Consider the following 16,190-nt stretch of genomic DNA (forward strand, 5'->3'; position numbering starts at 1 on the left):
ATCCCAATTATGTTTGACCTCTTCCACACTTAAAAGTTTGTGGGACTGAAAGGCAAATTTCCTCATTTTAAACACATTCTGGAAATATACTGTTCAATATAGTAATCTCTGGCCAAATGTGGCTAATTTAACTAAAATTAAATAAAATTTAAATCTCAGTGCCTTGAGATACCAGCTATATTTCAAGTGCTCAAGTCACACAGGGCTAGTCAGTAACTACTGTACTGAACAGCACAGATATAAAACCTTTCTCTAAATAAGATGGTGAGTAACCAATTTTTTTTTTAATTTATGAGAGTGTTTATTAGAAATACTAAGAAGGAGACAAAGTCCTCAGTGACTTAGTATTTTCAAGCATTTTACCTTGAGAGCCTCAAATGTAAGCAGAACATCATTAGTCTGTTTTAGGTCAATATAGAACATCATCAACTCCCGTGATCCAAGTTGCATGAATATGGGAAGTAACTGAAATGAAAATCAAAAATAAGTCTTAACTTTTGATTTAAAATTTCACACATTTCTTATTCTACTCTAGGAAGACAGAAGGTTAAAGAAACAAGGCTTCTAGTCTCCCCTTCCTCATGAACAGTAAACATGAATGCATTTTTATCAAACAGACCTTAAGTAACCTGCATATGACTTACGAGTATGGAGCAAAGACTTTTCTGTAACAGAGTTAAGGATATGTTAACTACCATGTTATAACTGAGAAAGTGCTACCATGAAATAACCCAAAAATAAAATAGTCCGAATACACTTACCTCCTGATATTCTCCTAGGGGGGTTAAATACTGGAGAATGAGTCGCTGCTCAATAGCAGGAGTCATAGGATAAAGGGTATAATTGGTACCAATCACCCATGGGGACATTTCTGACCAGCTGCTATTAGACAGCTCAACAAACATTCGATCTGGATCAGAAGACGAGAAACCCAATTTTTGTTTGGCTTTCCTAAAGCTCTCTCTGTCACCCTGTTTTGCTGACTTGTTTTTCTTTAATCCTCCTTCTTCAGGCTTGGTTGCTGAGTTCACTCTACTACTGGTCTTGTGGCTTGAATCAAGATGAAAGGAGATTTCCATGTCTCCAGAAGCTTCTTCCTGTTCTCCATCCACTAAATCTACTGACATGTCACCATAGTCCATATCAACAGCTTCCTCATCCAGAGGCAAAAGGGGTTCAGAAGAGAGCTTCCGTGGGCTAGGACGCTTGTTTTCTTGCCGCAAAGCCACTTCCTGAAGCTGCAGCTCCCTCAGTCTTCGAAGCACTATTGCCACCTATCAACAAATATTGGAGTAAAAGGCATTGTCTCTTCTGCATTTTTTTTAGGACACAAAAAGCTCTTTTCTCAATTCAATCCTATGGCCAAAAATAAAGGAAGTGGGGGATTTCACTATGTAGTTCAGGCTGGCCTTGAACACACTATGGAACTCACTATGGAGCCCAGGCTGGCCTCCAACTCACAGCAATCCTCCTACCTGAGCCTCAGGCTGGGATTACAGGTATGCACCACCATGCCAGGCTTCTTTGCATGTTAAATGACTCACAATAAATAATCCTTATTTCTATTTAAGAATACTAATGTAATTAGACCAATGCCTGATAATAGTAAAGGTTTTATTATATTAACTTGATTTCTACAACTTGCTGAAATAAGCTATGACTAAAAGTCTCATTCCCCATCAATTCCAGAAAATATAAACCAGAAGATTTACACGTAAAACATATCTTTCATAACTGACTTGTTTGGGTGACAATGGGCTGGACCATCACATATAAAGAAGCAGAAACTAGATATAGTAAGATTTTTTTAAAGTGCTTTTGAAAAATCAAACATTTTACATAATTATATAATCTATTTTTCAAGTTCATTTAAAAAAAAAAAAAACACTTTTTAAGTATTTATTTTTCTTGGCCACATCTAAAAAGTGGTATCATGTTTAGTTTCAAAAAGAGAAGGGACAGGGCACTGTGGCCCACCCTAAAAAAAACACTTTAAGTATTTATTTTTCTTGGCCACATCTAAAAAGTGGTATCATGTTTAGTTTCAAAAAGAGAAGGGACAGGGCACTGTGGCCCACCCTGTAATTGCAGCTCCTTGAAAGGCTGAAGCAAAAGGATGACAAGTTGCCAGTCCACACAACTCAGCAAGACCACATCTCAAATAAGAAGCAGGTATGTAGCTCAGTAGTAGAGTCCTTGCCTAGCACACAAAAAGCTCTCTTCTCAATTCAATCCTAAGTATGGCCAAAAATAAAGGAGGTGGGATATTTAGGGATGATGCCTGCAAATTTATTCTGAATTGGAAAAAAAAAAAAAAAGAGCCAGGCATGGTAGTACATGCCTGTAATCCTAGCACTCAAGATGCTGAAGTAGGAGAATCACAAGTTCAAGGCCCGGACTACATAGTAAGTTCAAGGCCAACCTGTAGTAGCAAGACTTTGCCTCAAAAAACAAAAAACAAACAAAATTTAAAGCCAAGGTGTGAAGGTCCTAAATTCAATCTCCAGTACCGAAGAGAAAAAACCAGAATGGTAGATGGACAGAAAGAATAAATAGGTATATAATGAGTACAGTAAAATGTTAACAAGACATCGAGGTAGTGCATATACATCTGCTCACCATTAAATTCTTTCAATTGTACTCTATCTTTGAAATTTGTCATAACACAAAGGCTAGGGAGGCAAAAGGGATGAGACAGGGAGTGGTACTTTTATGTGACAAATAATGCCACAATCCTTGACAGAGGAAAGACAACTTTTTTTTTCAATTTTCCTTTCTCCCTTCCTCCCAAAGAAACTATTTTCAATATGGAAAAAAAGTAAAATCAAAGCTTTTATATAAACCATATATGGTGGCACATACCTACAGTATCAACTACTCAGAAGTCTGAGACAAGAGGATCAAAAGTTCAAGGCTAGCCTGGACAACTTGGCAAAATCCTGTCTCAAAGAAATTTTTAAAAAGATTAGGAAAAGAGGAATCAAGATATACCATGTACAAGTACAAATTCCTTTTGATGAATGTGACAACTATTTAAATTGTACCAGTACAATTTTTGTTGTTGTTGTTGTTGTTTTTGGTACTGGGGATTGAACTCTGGTCCTTGTGCTTGTGAAGCAGCCACTAGAACCACTGAGCTAAATCCCCAACCCCCAGTAAAATTTTTTTAACAGAGATTAAGGATACAGCTCAACATAAACTGGATTCAATCTCAGTACTGAAAAAAAAAAAACTCCCTTACGGGAAGTAATCCTGAAATGTTAATATGTTACCTATATTCTGGTACAAGGTTATAAATAAGCCAGGCACGGTGGTACACAACTGTGATCCTAGCACTCAAAAGGCTGAGGTAAAAGGATAATGAGTTCAAAGCTAACCTAGTCTACACAGGGAGTTCAAGGTCAGACTGGATTACAGAGTAAGACTATGTCCTCCCCACAAAAAAGGTTATAAATATAATGTAAATAATCAGATTCAGGCAGCAAAAAGAACCTGTGAACACCCTTCCACTGGATGCAAGGATTCATTCTAAAATGGTCCTTACCAGTTGTGAATTTTCATCCCTGTAGTTGGCAGCAATGTCTTGGTTTTCCATAGCACCCCCTAACAGTCCAGTAGAATATGTCCTCAGTGGCTGATCAGCCTCTCGGGCCCATTTGAAAAGATTCTCAACAATTCCTTCCTATAGTAAAGGAAATGAAATAATACAATTCAGAAAAGGCCCGCTTTCGTAACTAAAAATAAAAGCAGAGACTTCAGTCTCATGGCCAAAAACGTTAATTTTTTTTTTTTGGAGACAGGGTCACTATGTAGTCCAGGCTGGCCTCAAACTCGTGGTAATCCTCCTGCCTCAGCCTCTCAAGTGCTGGAATTACAGGCCTGTACCACCATGCCCAGCCAAAAAAGTTAATATTTCAATCCTGTTCCTAAGAACAAAACTTTGCATCCAGGCACTGTGTTATACACCCGTAGTCCCATGTAGTTGGGAGCCTGAGGCAGGAAAGAATTCCAGACCAGCCTGGGAAACATAGCAAGACCTGTTTCAAAAAGAAAAGTATTAAAAATAAAAGTGGCACACACTTATCCCAGCTACTCAAAAGGCTGAGGTAGGAGGATCAAAAGCTTGAGGCCAGCCAATATAACAAGACACCGTATCAAAATAAAAACGGGGGAAAAAAAGGATGGTGAGACTGCAGGAAGGGGCCTGGGGACATAGCTCACTGATGGAGTGCCTACCTAGCAAACGTGAAGCCCTCATTCAATCACTAGAGGGTAAAAGTTAATATTTTTATAGTGTTGTGTATTGAACTCATGGCCTTCAGACTGAGGTACATCCCCAGCCCTTTCTATTTTTTGAGACAAGGCCTCACTAAGTCACTAAATTGCCCAGGCTGTGCTCAAACTTTCGATCCTCCCACCACCTTACCCTTCCAGAGTTCTAGGATTACAGTGAATCACCATGTCCAGCTATGATTAAAATTTTAAAAGTTTTTATTAAAGTGTTTGGAGTATAGCTCAGTGGAAGAGCAAGGTCCTCTTTAATCCTAGCACCAAAAAACCCAACCAATGGGGCATACCCCATTCAGACAGCAAATTCTTAAAGCTAAGACATTTTATATTACTTTTAAATATAGAGCAATTAATTTTTGACAGCTGAAGTACTCATGCACAGTTACTATCAAAGTGATGTTTTCTTGTCTTCATAGCACTTATTTGAAATTATCAGTTTATCTGTGTCTGCCTATCCCCAAACACATGATGAATGTAAGCTCACATCTTGCTGACAAAACATTCCCAGCATTCAATATCTGAGGACAGCACAAAACTTATCCTCATATATTAATAGCTAAATGAATTACTAATACTACCACGATAAGATGGGCTTTCTCAAAGGACAGCTCTTCATCACTGGGGAAGACCACTCAAGAGTCAAGATGAGATCATAAATCTACTCTAAAAACATGCTCTTAAGATTATAAACAATACCACAGCATCCATTTATCAAGTATTCATCTGATTAGCTATTTTTTACTTTTTATTTTGTTCATCTCAATTTCTTAAATTTCTGTAACACATATTATTACATGAAGAAAAAGCTATAGCAGCTATCTATTAACAACCAAAAGGCCACCATTCAATTAAAAAATAAAGTTGGGCATGGTAGCATAGGACTGTAATACAGGCACTCTGCAAGGCTGAGGGCCAGAAGATAGCCAGTTCAAGCCCAGATGGGGAAACTTATCAACTGAGAGCCTGTCTCAAAATAAAACACTAAAAAAGGGCTGGGGATATAAGCCCCCTGTAAAGGCCCTGGGTCCAATCCCCAGTACCACAAATAAATATATACATACATACAATGAAGCTCAGCATGGTAGTGCATGCCTGTAATCCCAGCACTCAGGAGCCTGAGGCAGGAGGACTGCCATGAGTTTGAGACCAGCCTGGACTCTACAGTGAGTTCAAGGTCAGCCTGAACTACTTAGTGAGACCCTATCTCAAACACACACACAGACACACACACACACACACAATATACAATGAGTTTTCTTTTTAGCAAGTACCTTTTCTTGAAAGACAACAGCAGTTTCCAGCCCTGGCATGATGTCCAGTAGCAGTCTGCATGCTGCAGTATTTAAAGGAGGTTCTCGGCTTGTCATCACATATGCATTCACCAGCTATAAAGAAAAAAATTAATACTTTTTCCCTGAAACTTAACCCAATCAAAATTAGGAAGTCTAGCCGGGCGTGGTGGTGCATGCCTATAATCCCAGCACTCGGGAGGCTGAGGCAGGAGGATCACTGTGAGTTCGAGACCAGCCTGGGCTACATAGTGAGTTCCAGGTCAGTCTCAACTACATAGTGAGACCTTGTTTCAAAAAAAAAAAATTAGGAAGTCTAACACATTTCCATCACTCTTTTTTGTACTGAACTTTTTTTTATTGGTATGTTTGCAGTACATAATGATTATATTCATGGTGGGGAGTTGGTAAATGTAAATGACACATTCTAGTTTTTATCTCCTTCCCACTCCCTTCCTCCCCCTCTCTCATCACTTTCTGAAAAGGTATGAACCATGCAACTGCTAATTAAAACTTTATTGTAGTTATCCTTGGCAGTAATGAAAAACTTCAATTTTATAATTAAGTATGTATGTGTATATTAATATACTTTTCTTTTGGCACTTATCACACTTTCACTGAATTTCTACTTTGGTAGGAGGTGAGACAGAATCTCACTATGTAGTACAGGCTGAACTTAGATTCACCATGTAGCCCAGGCTTGCCAAGTGAGACCTTTTCAAAAAAAAAAAATTAGGAAGTCTAACACATTTCCATCACTCTTTTTTGTACTGAACTTTTTTTTATTGGTATGTTTGCAGTACATAATGATTATATTCATGGTGGGGAGTTGGTAAATGTAAATGACACATTCTAGTTTTTATCTCCTTCCCACTCCCTTCCTCCCCCTCTCTCATCACTTTCTGAAAAGGTATGAACCATGCAACTGCTAATTAAAACTTTATTGTAGTTATCCTTGGCAGTAATGAAAAACTTCAATTTTATAATTAAGTATGTATGTGTATATTAATATACTTTTCTTTTGGCACTTATCACACTTTCACTGAATTTCTACTTTGGTAGGAGGTGAGACAGAATCTCACTATGTAGTACAGGCTGAACTTAGATTCACCATGTAGCCCAGGCTTGCCTTGAACTTGAAGTGATCCTCCTGCTTCATCCTCTCAAGTGCTGAGATTATAGGCATGCACAACCACACCTGGCCTGAATCTCTACTACTAAGTGATAAGTACACTGTTGTGTTCTGTGCAGAATGTACAACTGCAAATAATTACTGATACAGTTTCATGATCAAAAAGCTTACAATCCAACAGAAGTAAAGGGAAAACAGATTAATATCATGAGTACAGGATGCTACAGAAGTCCCTTACAACCACTGCAGAGAAAGGTTTAGAGAGGAAAGGAGTCCAAGCTAGAACATAAAGAACAAGTAGGAATAGCTTAAGTAGACAAGAATGACAGGAAGTGAAGATGGAGAAAATAAAGGCCAGAGACAGATTAGGTGTTTAATACTAATGTAAGGCATTTCTTTTTTTCACTGAGTTTATTGCTACTTTTTAAGTATACAGTACAGTTACATTTATCATTGGGATCTTGTACCCTTACATGACACATCCTGGTTCTCATTTTTTCCCCAATTGTAAGGCATTTTAAATTTTTCCTGAGAGCAACAGGAAGCCAATAATGCATTTTAAGCAAAACTATGATCAATTTTTGCATTTTTAAAATAATTTCCAGGCTATAAAATAAAGACTGGATTAGAAGACAAGAAGAAACCAGTTATAAAGCTATTGCAGCAACCAAATGACAGGTGACAGCAACTAAGGGCTGATAACAAGGAAGACACAGAGATTTAAGGAGTTTAAGAAGGAGACAAAAATTAAGACCCACAAATCCACTGAATAAGACAGCTAGGGGAAATAAAGAATACTTTTTGTCTAGACATGATTACTGAGCTAGAGAATAAGAGAAACAGAGTGGCTGGTGTGATAAACTATAATAGTACACAAGATCCTAATGAGATAATAATGTGAAATAGGAAGTAAAGGGCTAAAGGTGTAGGGAAAGTGAAAAGGGTGGAGGAAAGGTAATAAGGGAGAGGAAAAAATATGAAAAAATGGAAATAAAGTGTTTGTAAATGGGGAAGGGAGGAGGGGGTGAAGGGAGGGCAAGGACGAGGGGAAAAAATGAGAATCAAGACCTATCATGTAAAGGTACAGGATCCCAATAATGAATGTAATTGTATTGTATACCTAGATTGTACCAATAAACTCAATAAAAATTAAAAAAAAAAAAGAGAGAAACAGAGTGGAGTAAATAGGTAATTTGCTGGAATTCAAAGTACCAAGGGGGATATCCACGTGGAAATATATGGGAGATAGAAGTGATGTGATACTGAGAAGAGACATTAGTGACACAGAAGTAAATATGGAGTTAGTACAATATAGATGATAATAATACCTAAGACTTAGGCAGACTCTGAGTAGTTTTCTTTTCTTTTCTTTTCATTTTGGTACTGGGGATGGAACTTGGGTTCTTGAGCTTGTGAGGCAGGTGCCAGAACCACTGAGCTAAATCCCTGGCCCTGTCAAGTAGTTTTCATGATAATTTCACTCAAAAATTACAAAAACGGGCCTGGGATTTAGCTCAGTGGTTCCGCCGCCTGCCTCACAAGCACAAGGATCGGAGTTTGATCCCCGGTACCATAAAAAAATTACAAAAATGTTTTGAAATATTATATTTTATAGATTAGGAAAGGAAAGAAAAAATAAAGTACTTGGAAAGCTGAGGCAGGATGATCATGAGTTCTAACACACAGACTCCAAAGCTCATTTTCTCAAGCATCATACCATTCCACTTCCAAACAAATATAACAGCCACAATTTACTCAGCTATTACTATATTCAGGACCTATGAACATTCACTTACTCCTTGCAATAATCCTGCAACACTCCTTGCAACAAGGTTACAGAAAGCACCTTCCTATCCCTCCATATGCCCCATGTACACATCACAGTTTTAGTGCAGAAGAGTACCATGTACATCATTCTTATTTTTCCATTCTGAACCCAAAAGAACACATAGAGCCCGAAACTCAAAATCTCCTTGCCCATGGTGCATGCCTGTAATCCTACCATTGAAGAGGTGAAGGCAGGAGGATCGCTGCAAGTTCAAAGCCAGCCTTGGGCTACATGGTAAATTCAAGGCCAGCCTGGACTACAAGGTGAGAGCCTACCTTAAAAAACAAAAACAAAAACAAAACCAAAACTCATCTTGTCCAAGAAGGAACTCTACACAGATGCCCTGGGAGCCCTTACCAATACACAACTGAACAAAGAACACACCAACAGAAAATAATTTGGCCACAATCACTGGTGACAAGAAAAAAGGCCTCTTCTTTCAACTGAACCAAGGCCAATTTTAAAAACTACCTATTCTACTCCCCACTTTGCTAAGGCTTTTAGTAAAAGCAAATTATCTCAATAAATAAATAAAGGTACAACATTTGTTGATGATAATCTCTGGAGAAAAGTAAGAAGCAAACCTACTGCATTCATGAAATCATCATTCTTGAAGAGTATTCTCAGCAAGTGGCCCAGCATACACTCTGGATCAGCTCGACCTACCAAAAGAAGAAGGGAGGAACAAACAAACAAATGAATAAGATATCCTAGTGAAACAACTTAGATCTCTGGAATGGCACCTGGGTTGTTATAAATACTAATAAAAATGCCAGCAAAAGTGAAAACAAAGACAAGATTCTTATGATTAATTAGGTTTTATCAAAAACATTATTTAAAATTAAAAGTGACAATATAAAAACTTAGCCAGTAATTGTGGCCCATACCTGTAATCCTAACTGCTCAGGAGGCTGAGACAGGAGCATTGCAAATTCAACACTAGAGCAACTTAGTAAGACCCTGCCTCAAAATTAAAAAAAAAAAAATTTGTTTTTAAATGGGGACTACACACATGAAATAATGCCACTCTGGTAAGAGAGATCTGGGCAGAAAGATCACAATTCATGCCTAGTCTATGCAACTTAGTGACTTAGGGAGACCCTCTCTTAAAATAAAAAGTTAAAGGACGGGGGAGGATAAGGATGTAGCTCAATTCCAAGGCTCTAGGTCAAATCCCCTCTACCACATACATATATACAGAAGATTTGAAAAGGGTCAAGGATATAGCTTATTGTGAAGACCTTGGGTTAAATACCCAATATCACCAAGAGGCCTCGGTATGCTAGGGATGTATCTCAGCTCCCCAAACTCAATCCACAGTACCACAAAATAAGTAAATAAATCAAAAGAATCCTAGTGTTCTGGGAAGCTGAGGCAGAAGGATCCCAAGTTCAAGCCGCCTGAGTCACTCAGCAAGACTGTCTCAGAAAAAAAAAGTGGGGGGGCCTAGCAGCCAGTTGTGGTGGAGCATGCTATAATCTCAGCACTCAAGAAGATCACAAGTTCAAGGCCAGCCTGAATTACACAGTGAATCCTTGTTTCAAAAATACATATATACAGGGCCGGGGATTTAGCTCAGTGGTTCCACCACCTGCCTCACAAGTGCAAGGACCCAAGTTCGATACCTAGTACCCTCAAAAAAAACAAAAAAACACATACGAAAGTAATAAAAGGCTCAGTGGCAGAGTGTACCTGGGTTCAATTTCCAATACCACCAAAAAAAAAAACAAACTTGAGGCAGAGCTCTCTAGCCTTTCTATTTCCCATTATACTGCCTATGCAGCAATGCTGAATTAAATAATAATGGACTAGATCTAGACCAGTGTCACCAACAGTATAGACGAAGATCTACAAAAGTGTTACAAAGGAGCCTAAGAGAAACAGTCACAGAAAAACAGCAAGTATGCTTCTTTTGATAGGTGGCCTGGAGAAGACAGTTTCCAAGTTAATCTCACCACTGACTACAAAGACAACAGCAGCAGAGATATATCCTCAAACCTGTAAGGACGTCCCACACTGGGTTAAGGCAGGTGAATCCTACTAAGCAATCACCAATACTAATGACACAGTAACATTAGTCACCCTAGCTCTGAAGGAAAGAAAGGTGAAGGACCTAGGTGCTACTCAATGCCTAAAAGCAAAGCATTAACTAACACCTGAAAGAATTACTGATTTGTTTTAAAAACAGATGCCATCTATTTATTTCATTTTCTTCCAGAATATGATAGTGGCAAATTTAGCCATGATACATTACAGAATGAAGACAAGATGTGAGCTGCTGATGTAAAGTTTTCACAAACTTGTAACTAGTATCTCAAAGTAATTCCCAAAAAGAAAAGTCACAAAAATGGCATTTTAAAAAGATTTTAGCTTTAACTATTTAATAATAATAAAACTGAAATCCTTACTTTTACTAGAAGAAATTATGTCCGGTGACAAATACTATTTAACATTAAGAGGTGTGAAGAAAAAAACTAAGTTTCTACTAGGGGAAGAAAGCACATCATTCTCTGTCTCTACCTTCTTCAATCATTACCACATCACCCTTTCAAAAGCAATGACACTAAGCATGATCATGTCTCGTTCTTTTCATGATTTCACATATTAAATGAAACTTCTGACTCTGCAGTCACTTTCATACTTTTTCATGCTCTATTCTTCCCTTTCTGAAGACGTGAATTAAAATGAATATTCTATAAATATCTAAGAATGTCTAGGACAAGTGCAGCAGGTAATATCACACACAAAAAAACTAGGCAATCTGAAATACTAGCTTACATTTGAGTATATGTACTGCTGAAGCGAGCACTACTAGCTTACATTTGAGAACAAAAGTATAAGAAACAGAAAAAGCCCTGCAGTATCAGGTAGACATAAAATGTCCTTACTTTTACAACTCCCACCAATTGGCCCTATATCTCCACTCACAAAATTTCAAACTTCTCTCCAAAAAGGACTGCTTCTAGCTATTTGAGTACATATGCAGCCCGGGCTCATACATAACTTAGATTTGACACTGGTAATGCATCTTAGAGAACTCACAAGCCAGGCACAGTGGTGCACGGTGATCCCTGCACTCTGGAAGGCTGAGGTAGAAGGATCATAAATTTAAGCCCAGGGGCAGAGAGGGAGAGAGGGACAGCGAGGGAGAGGGGGAGAGGGGGAAGATACTTCCCAAGTCCTTCCAAGGACTTAGAGGGGGAGAGGGGGAGAAAGCGGGGGAGAAAAAAGGAGAAAAGAAAAGAATCTCAAACCCAGGACCACAGAGGGGGGAAAAAAATTGTTTATTGTTCAAAGTTCCATGTGTCAACATCCTAAAAGCAAGGCACTAGATGCATTCTCAATTATATTTCACCCCAAGCAAAAGGATAATTACTATTATAAAAAGGCCTGGGTGTAGTGGAGCACACCTATAATCCCAGCACCCTGGAAGCTGAAGCAGTAGTATCACTATCAGTGAGAGGCCAGCCTGGGCTGCACAGTGAGCTCAAGGTCAACCTGAACTATATACCAAGACCCTATCTCAAAAAAAAAAAGGCAGATTCTTTTTCTAAGTCTTTGTAAGCATGCAAACTGTTAGGGGGAAAAAAACTGTTAACTAAGTACACCTAATTTACTTGCTTTAAGTTAGTTATGCTATTTCATATGTAAATATCAGAAATACTTCAGTTTTAACAGGAATTTCTCTTTCCTCACTGCCTTCACTTTGTAAAATACTGTAATAAAAAGATCTTAACACATATCACAGAAGATGTTATTTCAATTAAAAGTACTATTAACAATTTTCTTTGGTAAGAAGACCCAAGCTCAGAGAACCCATCTTACCAGGATGACGATCATCAAATGGATCTGGATCCCCTTTACGATATTCTTCAGTTTCTTTTTCAATCAATTCAGACATCCTAGCACAAAGAGAAGAAGGAATCAACTCTAAACTGGCATAAAATAAAATAAAAAACACAACAACAATCAAGAGACAAGGTGTAAAATTTAGAAAAATAGTGTACACACACACACACACACACACACACACTTTTTTTTTGGTACCAGGGATCAAACTCGGGTCCTTGGGCCAATGAGGCAGGTGACAGCACCACTGAGCTAAATCCCCATCCTGAAAAACAGTATTTTTTTGAATGGGCACAGAAATCTACACAATCATCTCACAAAATAATTTCTAATCTAGGCATGATGGGACATGCCTGTAACACCAGCACTCTGGTAGGCTTAAACAAAAGGACTGAAAATTTGAGCACAGTCTGGGCAACTTAGCAAGATGCTATCACAAAATAAAACACACACACACATACACAGGCTTGGGGATGGAGCTCAGTGCAAAGGTCCTAGGTTCCCTCCCCAGCACTGCACCAAAAAAAAAGAAAAAATCTATTCCCAAACTCTTCTCTAAACTTTCCTTGACTCAAAAATAGTACTACCACTACCTCTGAAGCCAAAACCTTAGTAGCCATCTTACAATCCTTTTCTCTTCAGCCCCATAATAATTCCTTGTTAACTCTACCTACAAGATGCTTAATTCTAATTACTTCTGTAATTCTTAACCATTCCTTCACTTACTAGACTACCCTTCCAACAGCCTTTATACTGTTCATGCTTCCTCTTCCACGTGTGACTTCACATAATTGATTCTCCAACTTCCAAGGACTTAGCACAATACTTTGAATTAAGCCCAAGTACTATCATGGCTTAAAATTACCTGGCTTCTGCCTTATTTCCTGACTACTTCTCCCACTCCTCTACCTCTCAATAAGCTTCTGTCAGATGGCTATCCATGCTCTCTAAAAGTTCAAGTTCAGTCCTACTTCACAACCTTTCTGTGTGTTTTACCTTAGCCAGAAAGGTTTTCCCTCATTTAAGCTTCTGCTACCACACCAAATAACCTTTCATCTGCTTTTGCTCACTACAGATTAGTCTGTCCCAGAACTTTATGCAAATGGAATCAAATGTGCTCTTATTGTGACTTCTTTTACTTGCATGTTTTAAGATAACCTATTTTGCCATCTTGTGTTGCTTTTTATTTATGCATTGTTTACGAAAACAGGGAAATTACTTTTTGAGTACTCTAAGCAAGAGTGACAATTTAATCTGTTTATTTTGTTTTTTGAGACAGGGTCTTCCTTTGTAGTGCAGGCTGGACTTGAACTTACTCTGTAACCTAGGTTGGCTTTGAACTCTAGCAAGCCTCCTGCTTCAGCCTCCTAAATTCTAGGATTACAGGTAAGTGCCACCACACCTAGCTAATCTTTTTTTTTACTTCTTTTTTTTTTTTTTTTTGGTACCCAGGCCACCAAACTGCTGAGCTAAATCCCTGGCCCATGGCTAAACTATTTTAATGATGAATATAAAGCCATTACTCTAATATCTAACATGCTCTGTCCTAAGTCAAACTTTCCTGCATTCTTCATTTCCATAAAACCAAATTTCCTAGTTTGTTTTTTTTAATTTCCTAGTCTTAGCATTTAGGTTCTATGCATACATTCTTAGGTAACTCTAATCTGGCCTCAGAAATATCTGTTTTCCCTTCCTTTCCCTCTAAACTCAGAAAATTCTCTTTGCAACAAATGATCACTCAAAATATAGTTAGAATTATACATTATAATATCCTCAGCTGAAACTAAGAAATGAAGTTAAAAATGCTCAGGTATGAAGATACACACTTGTAATACCAGCATTCTGGGAGGTTGAGGCAGAAGCATCCCAAGTTCAAACTCAGCCTCAACAATATGGTGACTTAGCAGGACCCTGTCTCTAAATGGGGGTGGGGGGGATGTAGCCCGGTATGAAGGTTCTGCATTCAATCCTCAGTATCACAAAAAAATAAATAAAATAAAGATAAGAACATGGATTCTGCAGCCAGACTGCCAAAGTTCAAATGAGAGCTCTTCTCATTTGTCATGTGTTACCCTGGACAAACTACTTAACTTCACTATACCTCATAAGGATAACAGTCCTGCTATAGTTTCCAGAACCCCTAAGGAAATTAATTAGAACATAGACTGATATATGAAACCTGTGAGTGTTATCATGAAAAATAGGAATCTGAAAATCGTAAGGTAGATATTGAGAAGCCTTCTGGAGGTTGTACTCAAGTTGTATAACTTGATTTTTTTACCAGAAAAGAATTTACCAGGCCAAGTACTTTATAGTATATAAATGACGTCTAAAAAAAAAAAAAAAAAAAAAAAAAGCAAGCTCGTCGTGGTGGCACACACCTGTAATCCCAACACTCAGGAGGCTGAGGCAGGAGGATCACTGTGAGTTCGAGACCAGCCTGGGCTACACAGTGAGTTCCAGGTCAGTCTCAACTACATAGTGAGACCCTGTCTCAAAAAAAAATGAAGCCAGACATGATGGTGTATACTCTTGTAATCCCAGATACTCAGAAGGATGAGGTAGGATGATTACAAGTTTGAGGCAACCCTGCGTAACTTAGCAAAACAGCTAAAACAAAAACAGCTGGATGTACCTCAGCAGTAGGGTGCTTGCCCAGCACGCAGAAGGCCCTAGATTCAATTCCCAGTTCCACATAAAAAACAAGCAAGTAAGCCAAAATAAAAAGTAGGCAAGCTGGAGATTAAAAGTAGGCAGTGGTTGTACTGCCTGCCTTGCAAGCCCAAGGTCCCAAGTTCAATCCCCAGTAAAAAAAAAAAAAAAAAAAAAAAAAAAAAGAAAAAAAAAAAAAAAAAAAAAAAGTAGGCAGGCCTGAAACTCATTTGCTCCTCATAGAGTACATGGAGGCTGACGCAGAAGACTAGAAGTTTGAAGTCTGTCTGGGAAGGCTATAGAGTGAGTTCAAGGCCAGCTTGGACTATATAGAGAGACATGGCTTCAAAAACAATAAAATAAACACTCAAATCTTCCAGCCAGTTGGAGTGAAAAAAAAAAAAAGCAAAAAACCTGGGGCCAAGGATTTGGCTCAGTGGTGCCACCACCTGCCTCTCAAGTGCATGGTCCCAAGTTTGACACCTGGTACCAAAACAAAAACCTGAAAGTACTTTAGAAAATATCCAGCAAACTAACAGACACACAATTTGGAGAATGGGTAGAGTTGTCCCTGTTTAAAATCAAGTTTTACTCTGAATCCATTCTATTGTCTCCTAAACTTTCTAACTTTGAAGAAATTTTAAGATTCATACACCTTTATTTTCTACTCTTGCCTTACATTAAACCTCTACTCTGTGGGCACTCTTTCCTCACTGTCACAAAAGCATTTCATAGTTCCTCATCCTTTTGATTCCTTTCTCAGTCACTTTTTGACTTTCACAGAATATCATTTATCTCTGTTTTTCATCAAGGTACATTTATTCTGCAATCTTTCAAGTCCTATTCCAAACAGCCTTATCAAACAACTGGAACTAGAGACATAATCCAGGATTCTAACCTAAACTTCCCATTGCGTGGTTATGCAGTCCTTTGCAAGTAGTTCTGCAGATGGCTATCTTTTAACAACGTAGCTTCTGGGCTGGGGCACAGCTCAAGGGTAATTTACTTGTTTCCTATAAAACAAAAGGCTAAATTCATCCCAAGCACACCAAAAAAAAGTAAAAAAAAGGAGCTGTCAATAATATTCTTAGTGGGGCCAGGGATTTAGCTTAGCGGTTCGGTGGCCTGCATATACATACATACATATATA

General features: G+C 38.3%; 1 protein-coding gene across 4 annotated transcripts in view; it reads right to left on the bottom strand.

Annotated features, from left to right (window-relative positions):
• The window catches only part of Dcaf1 (DDB1 and CUL4 associated factor 1), a 72,199-nt gene that overhangs the window by 40,480 nt on the left and 15,529 nt on the right, over positions 1-16,190 (bottom strand). For all 4 annotated transcript variants that reach the window (XM_010625369.2, XM_010625368.2, XM_019207657.2 and 1 more), the window contains exons 3-8: positions 12,365-12,441; positions 9,128-9,201; positions 5,562-5,675; positions 3,545-3,682; positions 762-1,274; positions 364-465 (exon numbers count right to left, since the gene is read on the bottom strand). In XM_010625369.2, the coding sequence (XP_010623671.1) occupies positions 364-465; positions 762-1,274; positions 3,545-3,682; positions 5,562-5,675; positions 9,128-9,201; positions 12,365-12,441 (1,018 nt within the window). The remainder of the gene's footprint in view (positions 1-363; positions 466-761; positions 1,275-3,544; positions 3,683-5,561; positions 5,676-9,127; positions 9,202-12,364; positions 12,442-16,190) is intronic.

Source organism: Fukomys damarensis, unplaced genomic scaffold, assembly GCF_012274545.1.
Source record: "Fukomys damarensis isolate Sample0158 unplaced genomic scaffold, DMR_v1.0_HiC HiC_scaffold_37, whole genome shotgun sequence".
In the NCBI taxonomy this organism is placed as follows: domain Eukaryota; kingdom Metazoa; phylum Chordata; class Mammalia; order Rodentia; family Bathyergidae; genus Fukomys; species Fukomys damarensis.